General features: G+C 42.2%; 1 protein-coding gene across 1 annotated transcript; it reads right to left on the reverse strand.

Moving 5' to 3' along the window:
* Positions 1–1,096: 1,096 nt before the first annotated feature.
* Positions 1,097–13,199, reverse strand: gcfc2 (GC-rich sequence DNA-binding factor 2). The gene is made up of 18 exons (XM_030080528.1): positions 12,800–13,199; positions 11,933–12,034; positions 10,505–10,696; positions 8,584–8,826; positions 8,171–8,274; positions 7,531–7,682; positions 7,140–7,323; positions 6,769–6,892; positions 6,146–6,197; positions 5,348–5,448; positions 4,891–5,090; positions 4,480–4,624; positions 3,596–3,717; positions 2,974–3,050; positions 2,807–2,873; positions 2,528–2,674; positions 2,167–2,303; positions 1,097–1,491 (listed from the first exon to the last, which is right to left on the reverse strand). Exons 1-18 carry the CDS (start codon positions 13,116–13,118, stop codon positions 1,359–1,361), a joined length of 2,601 nt encoding a protein of 866 aa, XP_029936388.1. The 5' UTR covers positions 13,119–13,199; the 3' UTR covers positions 1,097–1,358.
* Between the last annotated feature and the right edge of the window lie 2,327 nt (positions 13,200–15,526).

Raw genomic sequence — 15,526 nt, forward strand, 5'->3', positions numbered from 1 at the left:
AAAAGTTGGAATTCAAGTCAAATATTCCTGACTAGGCTGCTGAGAAAAACTTTGGTGTTGAATTTTGATCCTGACTGGGGGCTTTATGTCAGAATATTATTAACAGGCGACTTTGAAGGAAAAAAAAAACCTTTTGTTAAGAACTCAGTCCATGTGTTTAGAAGATTTTTTTTTCTGTCACTCTATGATGCCATTTTGCACGTGCCCTTCACAGTTGTTGTACACAGTATGTAGCAGTGTATGAAGGCAAGTGCAAACACACACACACACACACACGGGTCCATAATGAGGACTTTGCCTTTGTAATGGAAGTAAAATGGTTTGCTGGGCATCTCTTACTGCAGTTTCCTGGAATTAGGACTCACTTGAAGATCAATTACTGATAAGCTGAAGTAATCAAGCTCATTAATTAAGACTTTTTTTTAGTATGTATAAAACAATTTAATTTTGTAGAATTATGTAATGGAGGAAAAGCCCATACAAATACATACAATCCATGTAAACAGCAATAGAAAAAGCAAAGAAATTATATCTAAATTCAACGGTAGTGTCCTGTTTGTGTGTGTTATGTGGTGTGTTTTGTCATGCAACTGATACTGTTTAAAGAAAAATGGTGAAATTTTCCCCCACAACCCTTGTGAGGATAAGTGGTTTGGACAATGGATGGATGGATGGATGGTGAAATTTTCTTGCCACTTGTTATGAGAGTAGCTTTTTCAGAATAGGGTAGTGGGTCATGTGTGGCTGAGTGTGAGAGGGAGCAGAAGCACTCCTTCTTAACCAAGTAACTATAAGTTTCCCCTTATCAATCTGCCATAAATACAAAACTATAATAACAGAGGCGGCCATGCAAGCTGCCCGCCAGGAGCTGGTGGGGGTTCAGTGTCTTGCTCAAGGACACATCAACACACTCTCTGGAGGAGCTGGGGATCGAACCAGCAACCCTCCAATTACCAGACGACCTGCTCTCCCACCTGAGCTGTGCCGCCGCAGGTAATGTTTGTTTTCTGTTCCCATGGAGACGGTCGGTGCAACACCTAAAAGCCCTCGAAAGGGAACATGCCATACCTGCTAAGAAATGAATTAAATAGCGAGGTTGCTAAAATTCAAATATTTATTCATGAAAAAATATTTACCTCCTGTACAACAAGCAGCAAATTGTTTACAATGAACAAACAGGACTGACATCACAGTTGACAAAACTCCTTATTGCTAATTGGCCAGGCCATCTCTTCGCCGCCTCCTCGTGATGCAGCTGAAAAGCTGGAGATACTGGACGTTAACGTGCTTCTTGTTCACAGGTCAGATCCAATAGAAAGATTAAAAAAAGTGGACACTGAATTCACTGTCTTTGTAGTTTATACTCCATCCTGGTTCAGTAGCTGGTGAGAGTAGATGACATCTTGATAACGATATTTCTCTGCTACAGCCATGACTGAGTCGAAGGATCGTATTCGACTCAAAACCTGGAGAACTTCCACCACCGCAGACCTGGACAGGGACACAAAAGCCCCAAGTTTAGGAATTATTACAGTGATGTGTTGGATAGCAATACGGATTATTGCACTGGAAACATGTTTTAAGAACAGCCATTTTTAGATAGATAATCCAAAGACAGTATCACAATAAATAGAAGAACAGCGGGGTTTATCAGGCCAGGGCAGAGCTGTACAGTCTGATGGTGGTGGGTAAGAAGGACATATATCTTTTTTTTTTGGTTAAAATTACAAAGAAATAGCACAATGATTGTGTCTTGCTTCTCAAATATTTTGTATATCTGATGAAACAGCATGTTGAAGCAGGACACGCATAGAGAGATGCTTTGTTTTTCAATAATTAAAAACTGGGGGGCTCCGCGTGTCACAGCATCTTATTCTACAACATGAATAAATCCAAACTCTCGGGCTGCCTGTGACCCTGATGTCTTAGGAAGAGGAAACAGGGATTCTCATGTCAACTGTGAAGTTGCTTGTTTTATGCTCATTCAAACTTTTGTTTAATCCACACATTGTGACACATCGTATAAAAAAAAAAAAAAACTCTTTGCCATGGTTAATAAGAGATAGAGCACAAAAATCTAAGAAAAAAAACAGGACACACTGAAAAAAAAACATGAGTCAAAACATTTAGGTTTATGATTACACTGTCAACAGGTGTGTGTATTACCTGGTATTAGGGTCTTCAGGGGGCTGTTGTTTGCAGATGGAATGAGCTGTCTGAACCAGATGCTTCCTGAAAGACTGGAGCTGAGGCAAACACTCACTCACTCCTGTAAACCAAGAGGCCGGCAGACAATCTGCTATCTGTGGAGAGAGAGAGAGGGGGGAGGGAGAGAGAGAGAGAGAGAGAGAGAGAGAGAGAGAGAGAGAGAGAGAGAGAGAGAGAGAGAGACAGGTGGTGGGTTTAGGAAAGAAAAAAAAAAACACCACAAACATCCAAACATGTAGACAGACCGAGACAAAAATCAAAACTTCATAAATGCAACCAGACACATAAACACATCAAATGACAAATTAAGAATCGCTACCTTTTTGCATGTAGCAAGAGTGTTGCTGGTCTGCGTCTGGTTCAGCAGAGTGATCATCAGATATCGGTTCAGCAGTTTGTCCAACATCAGCTCCTTCAGTTCAGACTCGGGGAGCAGCAGATCCCACTTCCCCATGTTACCTAACAGCTAGATGAACACAAGACAAGCTTATGTAGAAAAACAGCAGCCTTCAAAATTCACTGAGTTGTCAAGATGAAAAAATAAAAAGGGTCCAAGGTGATTAAACAAATAAATTATACTTTTTTTAGTGAGTTGTACCTTTACAGCCATCCAGAACTGTTTGTCTCTGAAGCGACACTGAGGAGACGATTTGTCTTCAAGAAACCTGGATTAAAAAAAAAAAAAAAGGGACAACAGTGTCAGACTGGTTGAAAATGACCTTAGACAAGACACTGAAAAACAGAGCTCAAGGACATGAGACCTACTTTTTCGGGTAGAGAGGGATAAAGACATCTTCGTCCACGCAGCTCCTCAGCCGGGCGACCACGGCCTCCACAAACGCCTGCACGGGGCACAAACACACGCTGTGAACACCAACATATTCACAGGACACACAACTGCATAAATAAATACCACTTGCTGAATTATGATCTCCCATTTATCACCGACTAAGGCCACTATAGACGTCTCATTTCTTATATATCACATATTGTATATTGCTGTTTTTACATGTTTTCCATTATTTACATCATAAACACATTTCTGATATATTGTCATTTTGTACATATGCTGTAGTATTTTTTCTGTGTCTCATTATTAACTTTTATTAGGTATTTTGAACATTCTCATAAAGCCGTCATCTCATACTTTTCCTTCTTTAATTCCACCGAACATGTTCCAGTGCCAAATTTGTCAATTTTAAAATACCCCATATGCCGTTTAAAAGTCAGTAAGCAAACATTTGGTTTAGCTACATGGAATAATATCTATTTGCTATTATCATTACATAGCAGTGATTAAAAAAAATAGAGAAAATGTGTGGCAATGTGGCAATGCAGTACAGATTCAAGAGGGAGGCCTTCAGTGATAAAGTGTCCCATGCTTTACCTTGACGGGCTTGGTCTGCTCTCCTTGGAAGACGGAGTAGTCCTCTCTCAGTCTGTGACAAACATCAGATAAACAGGCTGACTGATGACGGGACAGAGGGTCCCACACCAACTCCACAAAGGCTAAAGACAGACAGAGCGAGAAGGAGGGAAGGAGGGAAGGAGGGAAGCAGGGAAGGAGAGGGAATGAGTCAAAGTCTGTTGTAGCGCTGGGGACAGACTTTAAAATTATTTTACCTGTTTGTAAAGTCCTAAATGGCCTACCACCCTCATATCTTTAAGATTGCTTGTTGGAGCGTGTTTCAAACCGTACACAAAGGTCGCTTAACGGGACATGGAGCACACTCCCACCACATATTAGACAGGCGACCTCTGCTGATGATTTTAAGAAGCGGCTAAAAACTTATTTTGTGGTCTTGCTTTTTTATAATGTGGTGTTTATCCTGAATTTGGTCCTACTGTTCATGTCTATTGTTTTTACTACTAGTATACTATCTTCTATCTTTCTGTCTTTACCTCTTTTTCACTCTCTAGAAATGAATTCCTTTTTGTTACTGTCTTAATATTTCCTATTTTAAATATCTGTTTTTTTGTTTTTAATACCCCTTTTCTTTTCAAGCACTTTGAGCCGCAATTTATGTTTCACATAAATTAAGCTTACTACTACCACCATTGTTATTATTATTGATATGAAATACAAGAAAAGAAAAAATAAAGAAATATGCAATTTTCAGACTCCTATAGTTAGTTAACCAGGTGTTCATTAGGAAATGCAAAACTAATACCTTAAAACTAACTATGCACATATGATTCTGTGTGTAACAATGTGGGGCAAAGTGGGACAGAGTGTGCAAGAGTGTGCATTTGTGTGTGAGTCTGCAGTACCTGTCATTTTAGACAGAAGTGTCTTTTCTATGACGTTACGCAGCGTCTGTCTGTCTGTGTGCTCTAGCTCTTCGTGGCCTTGGCCGTGACAGAAGGTCTCCACTGCTGTGTACCATGGGAGGGCTTCAAAGTCCCCATTGGAATCCTGGAAAACACACACACACACACACACACACACACACACACACACACACACACACACACACACACACACACACACACACACACACACATACATACAAACATATATAAATACCAACACACACAAGAAACAAAATTTGTTATGTTAACATTATGATCAGCTATGATGGCACTGGGGAGTCTGTGTGTTTGTGTGAGTCTGTGTGTGTGCATGCGTGTGTGTGTGTGTGTGTGTGTGTGTGTGTGTGTCTCCCCACATGTGTTAACCACCTTCAGAGGGTTCCATGCGAGCAGCTGATGCCTTATGATAGGGTTCAGTAACTTGGGCAGACACAGAGAGATGTAGGCACTGTGGTAAGATTCGGAGTGGGCTGCTCGCCATTCCTCGAAGCGGGACAGAATCTTCTTAACTTCGCTGAACTCCTCCTGGACGTCGGAAAACACATCCTGTGACCTCGAAAGGATGCCAGCTGCGGGAGGAGACAGTAAACAGAAGCAGTGGTCAAGTAGGATGACTTAACCACTTGGCCTGGAATACTTAATTGGACATTACAGCTTGTACAGATTTTAGTGTATCACACATGTAAAGTTTGTACCATCAAATATTTATAAAAATAAATAAAATTTTTACCCTTAAAAATAATTCCTGGCTAATGGACTTTAATTAACAGGCTAAAGTTTACAGTTGAGTGGATAGAGAGCTGTGTAGATTAATCCTCTCCCTCACCCTTCTTCCTCTGCAGCTGCTCTTCCTCGTCCGCTGAAGGTTGTGTGTCCTCAGGTACATCACTACAGTCTTCCTCATCTTCATCCCCTGTACCTGCCTCACTGGAACATGAAGAAAACAAGAAAAATCCTGTACATCAATGTTTTGGAGCAAATCAAGAAGACTTTTAACACCTGAAGTATTTTTTAAAAAATAAATAAAAATTTTGGGTCATTAGAGCCTCATCAGAACTAAGGAGCTATGGAAGTTAACTAGGAAGGAAGAATTCAACTTTTCTGTTTTTTTTTCTGTTCCCACAAAAGATTTGTTCATATTCCCCAAAACCAATTTTATGGGAGCTTGTGCAAGTGTATACAATAAATGCACAGTGTCTGTACAACAGACAACCAGTCTCAGGTAGTTTGTTCAGTCAAGCCTATCTGAGTTTGTAACCAAGTGGAGCTCTGGGACCGCTTGGACATTTAATCAAAATGAGTTTTGTGCCAAAACAAGAACAGCTTATTCTGTTTCTCTGGAATAAGTATGACACATTTGGATAATCGGATGCTCTGATGAATAAGCAAAAGCACATTTGTGCATTAGAAACAAAACACACCCCTGCCATTAAAAGCTCCCAAATGGAGCTGACAGATTTTAGTGTATTTGGGATTACAGCCTCAATGTGGCAGAGATAAAAACAAATGGGAAAAAAAATCAAGAATTTGCACTTTAGAAGAGTGCTCTGAAACAATATGTAAGAAAAGAAATCAGAATGCTCATTCCTGACTTGAGAGAAAATACTGATTAAAATTCTCTTACCTTTGACTCTGGATCCCATTGCTAGAGTCTGCACTCGGCTCATTGGTGCTGTCTGCACAAGTAAAAACAAAATCTTAATCCACTTAATGTAAATATTGCTTTTTATAAACCATTTCACCTTGCAGCCACCAATGTGTATAATCTCATCACTTTTCAAAGACTTTTCATAACTACTTCCTTAACCAAAAAATGTTCTGTTAATGTGGTTATACAGAAAGATTGCAAAGGGCAGAACAGTCTGGGATCCACACCAGTCTTTAATGACTGAGCTTAGAGCTGTTTCGTTTTCTGAGTAAATGTCCAATTTGTAAAATGATCTGATGTTCTGCGACTTCCCCCGAGAATTTATCAAATTTCATGACTCTCTCTGCCTGGGAAACACCTCTCAAAATTGCATGACATCATAGAATCCTGTTATTTAATCCAAAAAAAAAAAAAAAAAAAAATTGGTCTCTCCTAGAAGGACTCAGATTAATAAAAAGCTACAGCTCTTCCTGTCTTGTGGGAAGCCAAAAGATGAACAGTACTCTAATCTGGTCTATGATTACAAGAAACACAGTTCAGACTAGACGTAAAAGCAAGAAAAGAGTCAAGGCAAAGAGAGTCAAATAGATGCGACTCACAGCTGAGCTGCTGCAGGTGGGCAGCCTTCTCCCTGACGGTTAGCCGTCTGTGATTCAACAGCGCCCCCATCTGGTCAGACAGCAGAGTGTGCAGCTCCAGTTCTAATGAATTGATCTCCACAATCTAAAGGCAGTCAAAAAATTATCATCCATTATGGTATCTTCCGAAGAATTAGGAATCTACAAGTTCTCAGAAGGGGAGAATTTATCCTCTTCCAGCTCCCCCTCTATTCATCTCTTTTTCATTAATATTTGGAATGACACAGAACAGAGGTAACTGGCTAGATTCAAACCTAAAACACTGCAAGTGAAAGAAATGCACTTCAGCTAACACAGCCACCAGGACGCTCTGTATTCTGATACATTCTGACCTTTTCCCGTAGACACTCCACCAGGTTGTGGACGTACAGGGTCATGGCTCTGTAAAACATCAGCTGCTTCTCTGAAGAGCTTTCCTCCAGGTTCTCCAAGGAGGTCCGGGCGCTCTCTATGTCCCCCTCCATCCTCCTCAGCTCCGCCTGCCGAGCTCTGTGCACCTCCTTCAGAGAGTCCAGTCTGACGAAGAAAAGGGAAGTATACAAGTGAATACATTGCAGCCTGTTTATTTTCATTTGAGATTATCAGTTGTATTTTGTATGTGGTACTCTGAGTCTAATATAAACAAAGACGTAGGTCGACATAAGATGAAAAATAGAATGCTCCGCTGTGTTATCGCTTTTATGTCACATCTGTCATATTACAGCAAGCAAAGGGAATACAAACTTTCCAGAGATCCTCCTCTTCACCATTGAGACAGAGACATGCGGCAGAGTTTCTGGGATGTTTGCGCCCGCCGAGCTCTTCTTCTGCCTCCTCCTGTTTATTCTGCTGCTGCTGCTGCTACTGTGGCTGCTGGACTCACTGCCAGAAGGACTCTGGGGGGGAAAGAAGACATGGAAGGAAGGACGGAGGGAATAAGGGAGGAAAGACGTATGAATGGTCAATGCTGCAATACAGGGGACAGGAATTGTATTAATGTATCCATGCAAACAGAAAGACAATGTCACACAGACTAGAGCTCAACAATTAATGAAAATATTGCAATAAGGTAAAGCACAATATCCAAACTGCAGGAGCTGTGATTTTTTGATGAACAAAACATTGTAAATAAAGAATTATGGTGCTACAGAGACTCCCTGGCCTACAAATAGCATTTTCCAGATGTAAGAAAACATGTCTGCTTGGTACAGACCACAGCAAAAATAAATAAATGAATAAATAAGTGAATGACTCAAAAAAAAAAAAAAAAAAAACATCATTATTTTAATGCATGAATATACACAGCATAAATATAAAACATGGAATACAAAAGAATTGAAGAGAATTAGTGAGACAGAAAAAGATGCTGAATGGACTCTCCCACCTGTCCTCCTGGTCGTCTCTTGACTCCCTTCTTGATTTGTGTCTCCTCCCATAACTCCTGCTCCTCCCTCTCTGAGGAGTCAGAGGCACTGCCATCACTGGCTCCTGGAAGACACACACAAGTAGCATACGCACATAATTAAGACATAAAAACACACATGCTCTACAGTGGGTAAAAACAAGCACTCTACTGCCTTTTATCTCTTTTATTGTCATTATCTTTCAACATTCTTTTGTTTTCTCTGTACTGTGTTTTAACCTAATATTGATTTTACCTGAATTTTGAATTGCTCTTGGCCTTTGTCTACAACTTTCTGTTGTTATTTTGCTTTCTGAGTATTTATTATCATCATCATTAATATTATTCCTCTCCTTCCCTCTCAACTCTTTCTTTCCCTTCCTCCTCTCTCATACCGAGTTTCTCTGCAATTCTCTCCTTGATGCTTTTGGACCGCGGGGCAAACTCAATCCTCCTCTCGTGATCATCTGGCTCGTCATCGTCATCTCTGTCTTCATCGTCTTCCCTGCTGCTGCGGCTTGGTGTGCTACCAGGGGAGGTCTGGCCGTCTCTACCCAGGGGAATGAACTCTTTCTGGGCTCGTGCCTCGCGGCGCTGCCTCCTGGATGCCTGAATCTCTTTGGCGCTGGGGATAATTACTGTACATGCAAACCAAACACACCAGAGTGATAAGGAAAATAAGCAATGTGCATTGAGCAATACCATGTATGTTGAATGCTGGTGGTGGTCCTTTCTAAACACATTAACAGCTGTACATGCAGGTGCAAAAGACAATCTTTTGCATATATTCTTTAAACAGTAAACAGATACATACATTCACTCTCTCTGTGACCACAATCCTGGAATTTGTCTGGATTTCTAGTTGAGGGATTATTAATATTGACACCAGCAAGTTTACAGAAGATTTGTCCTGCAAAGCCCCTATTCAGATAAACCAACTAAATTCATGGATTTTAGTTATATCAGACAAGTTGCTGTGCTTTTATCACTTTCATAATGTCATTTACTTGGTTACTGGTTCAAGTACTGGTTCTTTATTATCCCACTTGAGGAAATTTGTTTTGCAGCCGGAGTTTATATAAAAATAGAGAACAAAAGGACAACATTGACACAACAGATCGCACTGAGGTTGTAAAATGGCTGAAGAATAAGCATAGCTCTGATTCTGTTTTCCATATTTTAGTAGTTGTAGTTTTACAACATGCAATTGCTCTATGAGCTGCTACTATTAGCCTACACTAACTCCATGCTGCCACTAAAGCTGGAGAGACTTACAGGGAGATATTATTGCTATAAAAGCGCATTGACTCCATCCATTGCCCTCTACCATTCTGAAACAATTAAAATAGTTTCAAGTCAATTCAATTTCTCTTTGTGGCAAAATAAATAAATAAATAAATGAATGAATAAACATAAAAATGGACAAACATCACGCATTTAACATGTGATCTTCTAGGAAATCATTGTGCCACTGCCTATGAAGGCCACTGTGCTGTATCCTGCCCTGATATTGCAAGATATTGAGTCACAGACCTATTCACCTGCTCAGAACCACAGGAATTCAGTTCAGTCTGAAAGAGGTATTATTTAAACCAGAGCTTCTAAAACTCAGGACCTCGGTCTGCATTTGGAACAAACAGCAAGTAAGTCTGCACCCCCTCCATACCTTGTGTTGTGAACACAATGTTATTAAGTGTAACGATTTCTATTTTGTGTGTTGTTGCTGCCAAGTTTCTACATTAAACATTATACCGCAGAATTTGCTTTGTGGGTGGTACAAAGCTTTTATTGCTTTTTTTATTACCTTACAGTAGCGGAGTAGTGGAGGTGTTGTCCACTCCAGTGACGTTATCCTTACTTCACCTGATTCAATGTCTCTTCTCTGCTCCACTTCGTGTGTGTGTGTGTGTGTGTGTGGAGGAGCTGAGAGGGGGGTGTTAATCTTGGTTACCATTTGTGTTTTATGGTCTTATCAGGATAAATAGGATGTGTACTGCTGTCCATAGCAATACCACAGTATTGACACTGTGGGCCAAAATTGAGCTGTGACTATAATCAGACTTCCATTTTATGTTGTAAAAAGAGTCCCATTTTAATCTTGCTCCATTTTAAAGAAATAAGTCTGGCATTAAATACAAAGTTGAACTAACTCCCCAGGCATTCCGCAGGTATTAATGTTTTTTTTTCACTACCACCAACTATTTCAAACCTGTGACCTTGAATAAAAATCAGATGCGAGCCTTTGAGTTATAAGCCTGACTTATAGACGTTCTCTCCCTGTCACACTTGCACACATACACGCTCACAAACACTGACCTGGTTTAGGAGTAGAGTGGCGGGAGGCTGGTGATGAACTTGAGCTAGATGAAGGAGACCTGATACCACCTTTGTCACTGTCACTTTCATCATCGTCGTCATCATCATCATGTTGGGGATCATGTGGCGAAGCTTGGCTGCCAAAATCCTGCCTGGGGGAAGCAGATGGTGAGACACCTCCACCTGCTGGGGCTGGAGGAGAAGAAAGGGGATTAGATGACGAGATAGATGGGTGTGTGTGCATACAAACACAAGAGCCTGATCTGTTTACATAAGCCCCTTTTTGAGCGCAGGAAGTTTCCCCTGGGGCTAGGAACACTTTGAGAAACTGTCTGCAACGTATGTATGTATGAGCATAGTTGTGTGTTTGTAGAGCTGCCTAAAATATGCAGGACACATATGTGGGTCTTTGTGTGTGCACTATGTCATTACATGTGTAAGAAGTGTGTATGTGTGCTTGTGTGTAAGTGACAGGTGACAAATTAAAAGAGAAAGCGTCATAAAGTGTTAGTTTGTCAGGTGTTGGGTCACCACAAGCTGCCAGAACAGCTTCAGTGCTTCTTGATTCTCCACATCTCTGCACTCGACTGGAGGGATGGAGCTCCACTCTTCCAAAAGATAATGCATTTGTATAAAGCCCATCATCACACAGACAAATACACATTTGATGCAAAAAAGTGATGCAAAAACCACAGACACTGATCTACAGAGATGTGAGGAAAAAAATGATGTGGTCAGGTGAGTCATCCTGCATCATATTCTGGACAGGTGGGCGAGTCCACAAAGAAGAAACACTATAGGTCTGAACGTGTGACCCCGACAGTGAAGGGGTCGGCTGCCTCTGTTATGCTAAGTATTTTCCTGGCATAGTTAGTGTCCACTTGTCCCCTTAAAGCAGGGGTGTCAAGCTGGTGCCATGGAGGGCCGAGAGGCTGCAGGTTTTCATTCCAACCGAAAACTTCACCAGGTGATTTCACTGATCACCCTACCTCCAAGCAGAGAGAAGGGACTAATCAGTGAAATCACCTGCGAGTGATCTCTCTGAGGACATCAACGCCCGCCTCCACAGGGCACGAGGGCTCACTGAATGATTTAATGAGGATGAAAATTATGAAAATCATAACACTGTGGCCTTCACAGTGACCAGAGCTCAACCCAACTGAACACATGTGGGAGAGTTCAGACCAAAGTATTACACAGCTCTCTCCATCACCATCATTAAAACACTAAATGAGGCAATATCATTTGGAAGAAATATGGTTCTCTATCCGTCCAGTGGAGTTTTAACAACTTTTAGAAACAATGTTAAGGTGTGCTGAAGCTGTTCTGGCAGCTCATGGTGGCCCAATGCCTTACTAAGACACTCTATGTTGGTTTTTCCTTTATCTTGTCACCTGTCTGTATGTCTAATGTTATCCAGGTACCTACCAGCAGTCTGGCTGGCCTTGGCAGGTGGGTCTTTCCTCCTTTTAGACTGGAACACGACGGCTTTATCAGATGACTTCCTCAGTTTAAACTCAGGTCCCTCAGCTAAGTCAGAGACAAGAGAACCAGAATGTCAGTGGACATCACAGGATTTCATTAGTGTTAGCCAGCATGCATATGATCCACTCCAAAGAATCCTTGCATCCACTTTGCGCTCTACACTGTATTCTGTCTACAGCTGCAGCTAACAATTATTGTCATTATTGACTAATCTGTTGATTATTTTCTCAATTAATCGACTAGTGGTTTGGCTCATAAAATATCAGAACATTGTGAGAAACGTTGATCATACTTTCCCCCAGGCCAAGATCATGTGCTGAAATTTCTTGTTTTGTCCCAACTAGCAGTCCACAACCCAAACGTATTTAATTTATTGTAACAGAGAACTAAAGAAACTAGAAAATATTCACATTTGAGAATCTGTAATCAGAGAACTTGGACCCCTCATGCTGATCCCATGCAGTTTGGGGGAGAGAAGGCAGGTGTTTGCATGCAGCACGCTTGGGTTATTTTCTAAAATGGTGTATTTGTGCAGACTGGGACCTAAACAGTGTTGGAGTTGCTCAAATTGGGTTTGACTAGAAACCGTAATATCGAATCACAATACATATCGCGATAGTATCTAAACCCAAGCATATCGTCCAGGCCCTACAATATGCAATGACAAATAGTTTGATCTACATTACTGACACTGGCTCTGTCTCAGTTGCTCAAATTGTTGCTTCAAACGCTGCTCATGACATTTTGCACACTTCGTCTATCTTTGTCAGGATAAGATTCAAAACACAGCCATGCCACACTTAAACTTGCCTTCTTTGTCGTCAGAAAAACTCAGAATCGTGTTCGCTTTCTTCTTCTCCCCATCTTTGTTTTGACTTTTTGTCTTTCCTGCTGTCAGCTCGGACCTCTCCACGCCGGCCTCCCCATCGCTGCTGTCCGACTCCGGAGGCGTCGCTTCCCGCTTGGAGCTGCAGGAAATGCCGCGGCTCTGTGCTGCTTTGGTCGGCTTGTTTATCACAGCTGAGGCCTCCGTGTTTCCCTCTCCATCGTCGCTCTTCTGTCCGCCCTCTTCCTCACTCGACTCTCCTCTCCTCTGCCGAAAGTTTCTGCGAGGTTTCTTGTTGAACATTTCGTCCCACCGACGACGGCAAGGAGGTTCGTCGATTCAAAACAAAACCGTGACACGGCAAACGCCGCAAGCTGGTTGAAAGAGTCGTGAAATCTGACGCGATGCCAGTGCAAAGCATTGTGGGCTATGTAGTTAACATGGCCAGCAGTTAGAGTCAATAAACTGCACGGAAATTTAAAATAACAAGTAACTTTTTTATGAGGTAAAATCTTTTGAAATTTTCAGTTTCGTAACTATCACACACACACATAAAAATGCCCTCTACACATTACAGCACTGTCACTAATACTATTAACACAAAAATAAGGGGAAACATGAATAAATAAATTCCCATAATAATAACACATGTCAGGCAACGGGAGGGAGAAGGGAAAATAACAATAATAATATTAAATTTAATTTAACACTCAACCATCAGTTTGGTGACCTGACAAACACCAAACTGATGGTCGAAATGTTGTGGTGTTTTACACAGTAAAGTAGTGGAGCAGAGAACTGTGGGCGGACCTTATTATTTAAAGAGAAAATAAGCCACGCTTACCAGAGTCATTGGACTCCAATGACTCTGGTAAGACTCCAATGATGATGAGTTTTACTGCACAGACAAGAGGCCTTCAACATGCTCATTAGGAATCAGGCTCTTGCAGTCTGCCAGGATCTGCCAGAAACCTCCTCTCCAAACATCATTCTGAAGTCTTGATCAATCTACAGACGAGACATATTAAGTCCTTGCATCCCCTCACAGACATAAGACCATCCTGGCTCCTGAAAGACTGTGAAGCCCAACTGGCAGAGCCCCTCCAGTGGATCTTCAACAGGAGTCTTCAAACAGGTAAGGACCCAGTAGGGCTGAACGATTTATCATTTTCTGATCGAAATTGCGATTTCAGACAATGTTATCGCAATAACTGTGTTTTTTTGCAGCACTCCTGACTGACCCAAGATCTGCTGTGTCAACAGTTTTACACATACATGCCATCTCTATCATCCCGCCGTCATGCCCTGTCAAGCTCACCAATCAGAAGCGGCATGCTACGCATGGACAGGTCACGCTAACCAATCAGAAGCGGCCATTGTCCAGGCCACAGCATACACACTTTAATGCCAGGAGGATGAATCGCACAGGTGCGGGTACTTGCGTACCTCCTCTGCCAGGCATTCTTCGACTTGATCCAGCATGATCCAAACTTTCAATTCGAAATTAACCGACGAGTCGAATTCAGATGACAACTGCTGTTCCTTTTAAAAATGGCGCTGCTGGCACTACAACAGGAAGTGACGCAGGAGGGGTGAAATGCCCGAAATGATGTAGTCTGGGGTCACCTCTGCCCAGGTCAAAAGAGAAGAACTTGGATTGAAAATGGAGCAAAAAACAGGAGGGGTGAAAGAGAGGAAAGTTCAATTTGTCGCTGACCAGGACGGAAGCCAGACAGCACAGCAGCCAAACTCTGAGCGACGCGATCAGCGGAGGGGATCAGCAGAGAGCCAGCATGACCAGAGCAAAGCCAGCGGCCTGACTATCAGGATCCACGAGTTGTCCTGGTTCCACAGCCTCATCCTGGTGATAATCATCATCCTCGATGCTGTGTTTCTTGTCTTGCGTTCAAATGAGATTCTGCGTGAACATCTGAACCAATTCTTTGTTTGAGGCCGCGTTTGTCACCGGGATACCCACCTTGGGGTTCCCGATAAAAGTGTGGGCTAAAGGCTTTCAGTGTCTGAAGAAGTCCAATGTGTTTAATGCTTGTTTAATCCTGTGTGTGAGCTACCTGTCCCTTTTCAGCTCAGAAACTGTCTGTGGAGCTGTGAACTTCCCGCCTCTTCAGGATCCTTTCCTGCATCCCGGTGCTCTGGGATATGACCAAGTGTTTCTTCCTCATCTCAAAGAAAGCATTCTCTGCCCTCTGTCTGCTGCTGTTGTTCATCTTCTTCTTCGGAATCGGTGGATTTTACTTTTTTGGCGGCCCAGACGGTCCAGATCCTCTGCCCCAGTTGAGAGTCCAACTCTTTCTTCACCGCTGCAGCGTAGGTGACCTTGGACGGTTGGACCAACATTCAGAATGTGCTGGACAACGCAGGGATGGAATCAAGCCGAATCTACACCATCCTCTGCACTGTTTTCGGCCACTTCATCTTGTACAATTCGTGCAAAGTGGTGATGTGCGTGGAGATGATCACCATCAGCGAAAAACGAGGGGTGACTCGAAAGAAGATGGAGGAGGACGCCAGGTGTTACGGATTAACTGGTTTCCATGTTAACTGGTGACCTTGGTTTGTAAACGTTGGACGGTTCTCGTGGCAGCAGCAGATATTCCAGTCTCGGCGAGGGGGCGTAGCTGACCTCGCGAACATGCTTGCGAACGCCTGAATGACTATTATTCAATCTCTATTATTCAACTTTCTAGACG

Source organism: Myripristis murdjan, chromosome 3 (assembly GCF_902150065.1).
Source record: "Myripristis murdjan chromosome 3, fMyrMur1.1, whole genome shotgun sequence".
Classification (NCBI taxonomy): Eukaryota; Metazoa; Chordata; class Actinopteri; order Holocentriformes; family Holocentridae; genus Myripristis; species Myripristis murdjan.

What these genes read in the sequence shown, in the direction of transcription:
- gcfc2 (XM_030080528.1), bottom strand. Translation starts at nt 13,118, where the DNA reads ATGTTCAACAAGAAACCTCGCAGAAACTTTCGGCAGAGGAGAGGAGAG. An exon ending in TCGCATGGAACCCTCTGAAG is followed by an intron (nt 4,625 to 4,890) that starts GTGGTTAACACA and finishes TGTGTTTTCCAG; the next exon opens with GATTCCAATGGGGACTTTGA. An exon ending in CCTGAAGACCCTAATACCAG is followed by an intron (nt 1,492 to 2,166) that starts GTAATACACACA and finishes GTCCCTGTCCAG; the next exon opens with GTCTGCGGTGGTGGAAGTTC.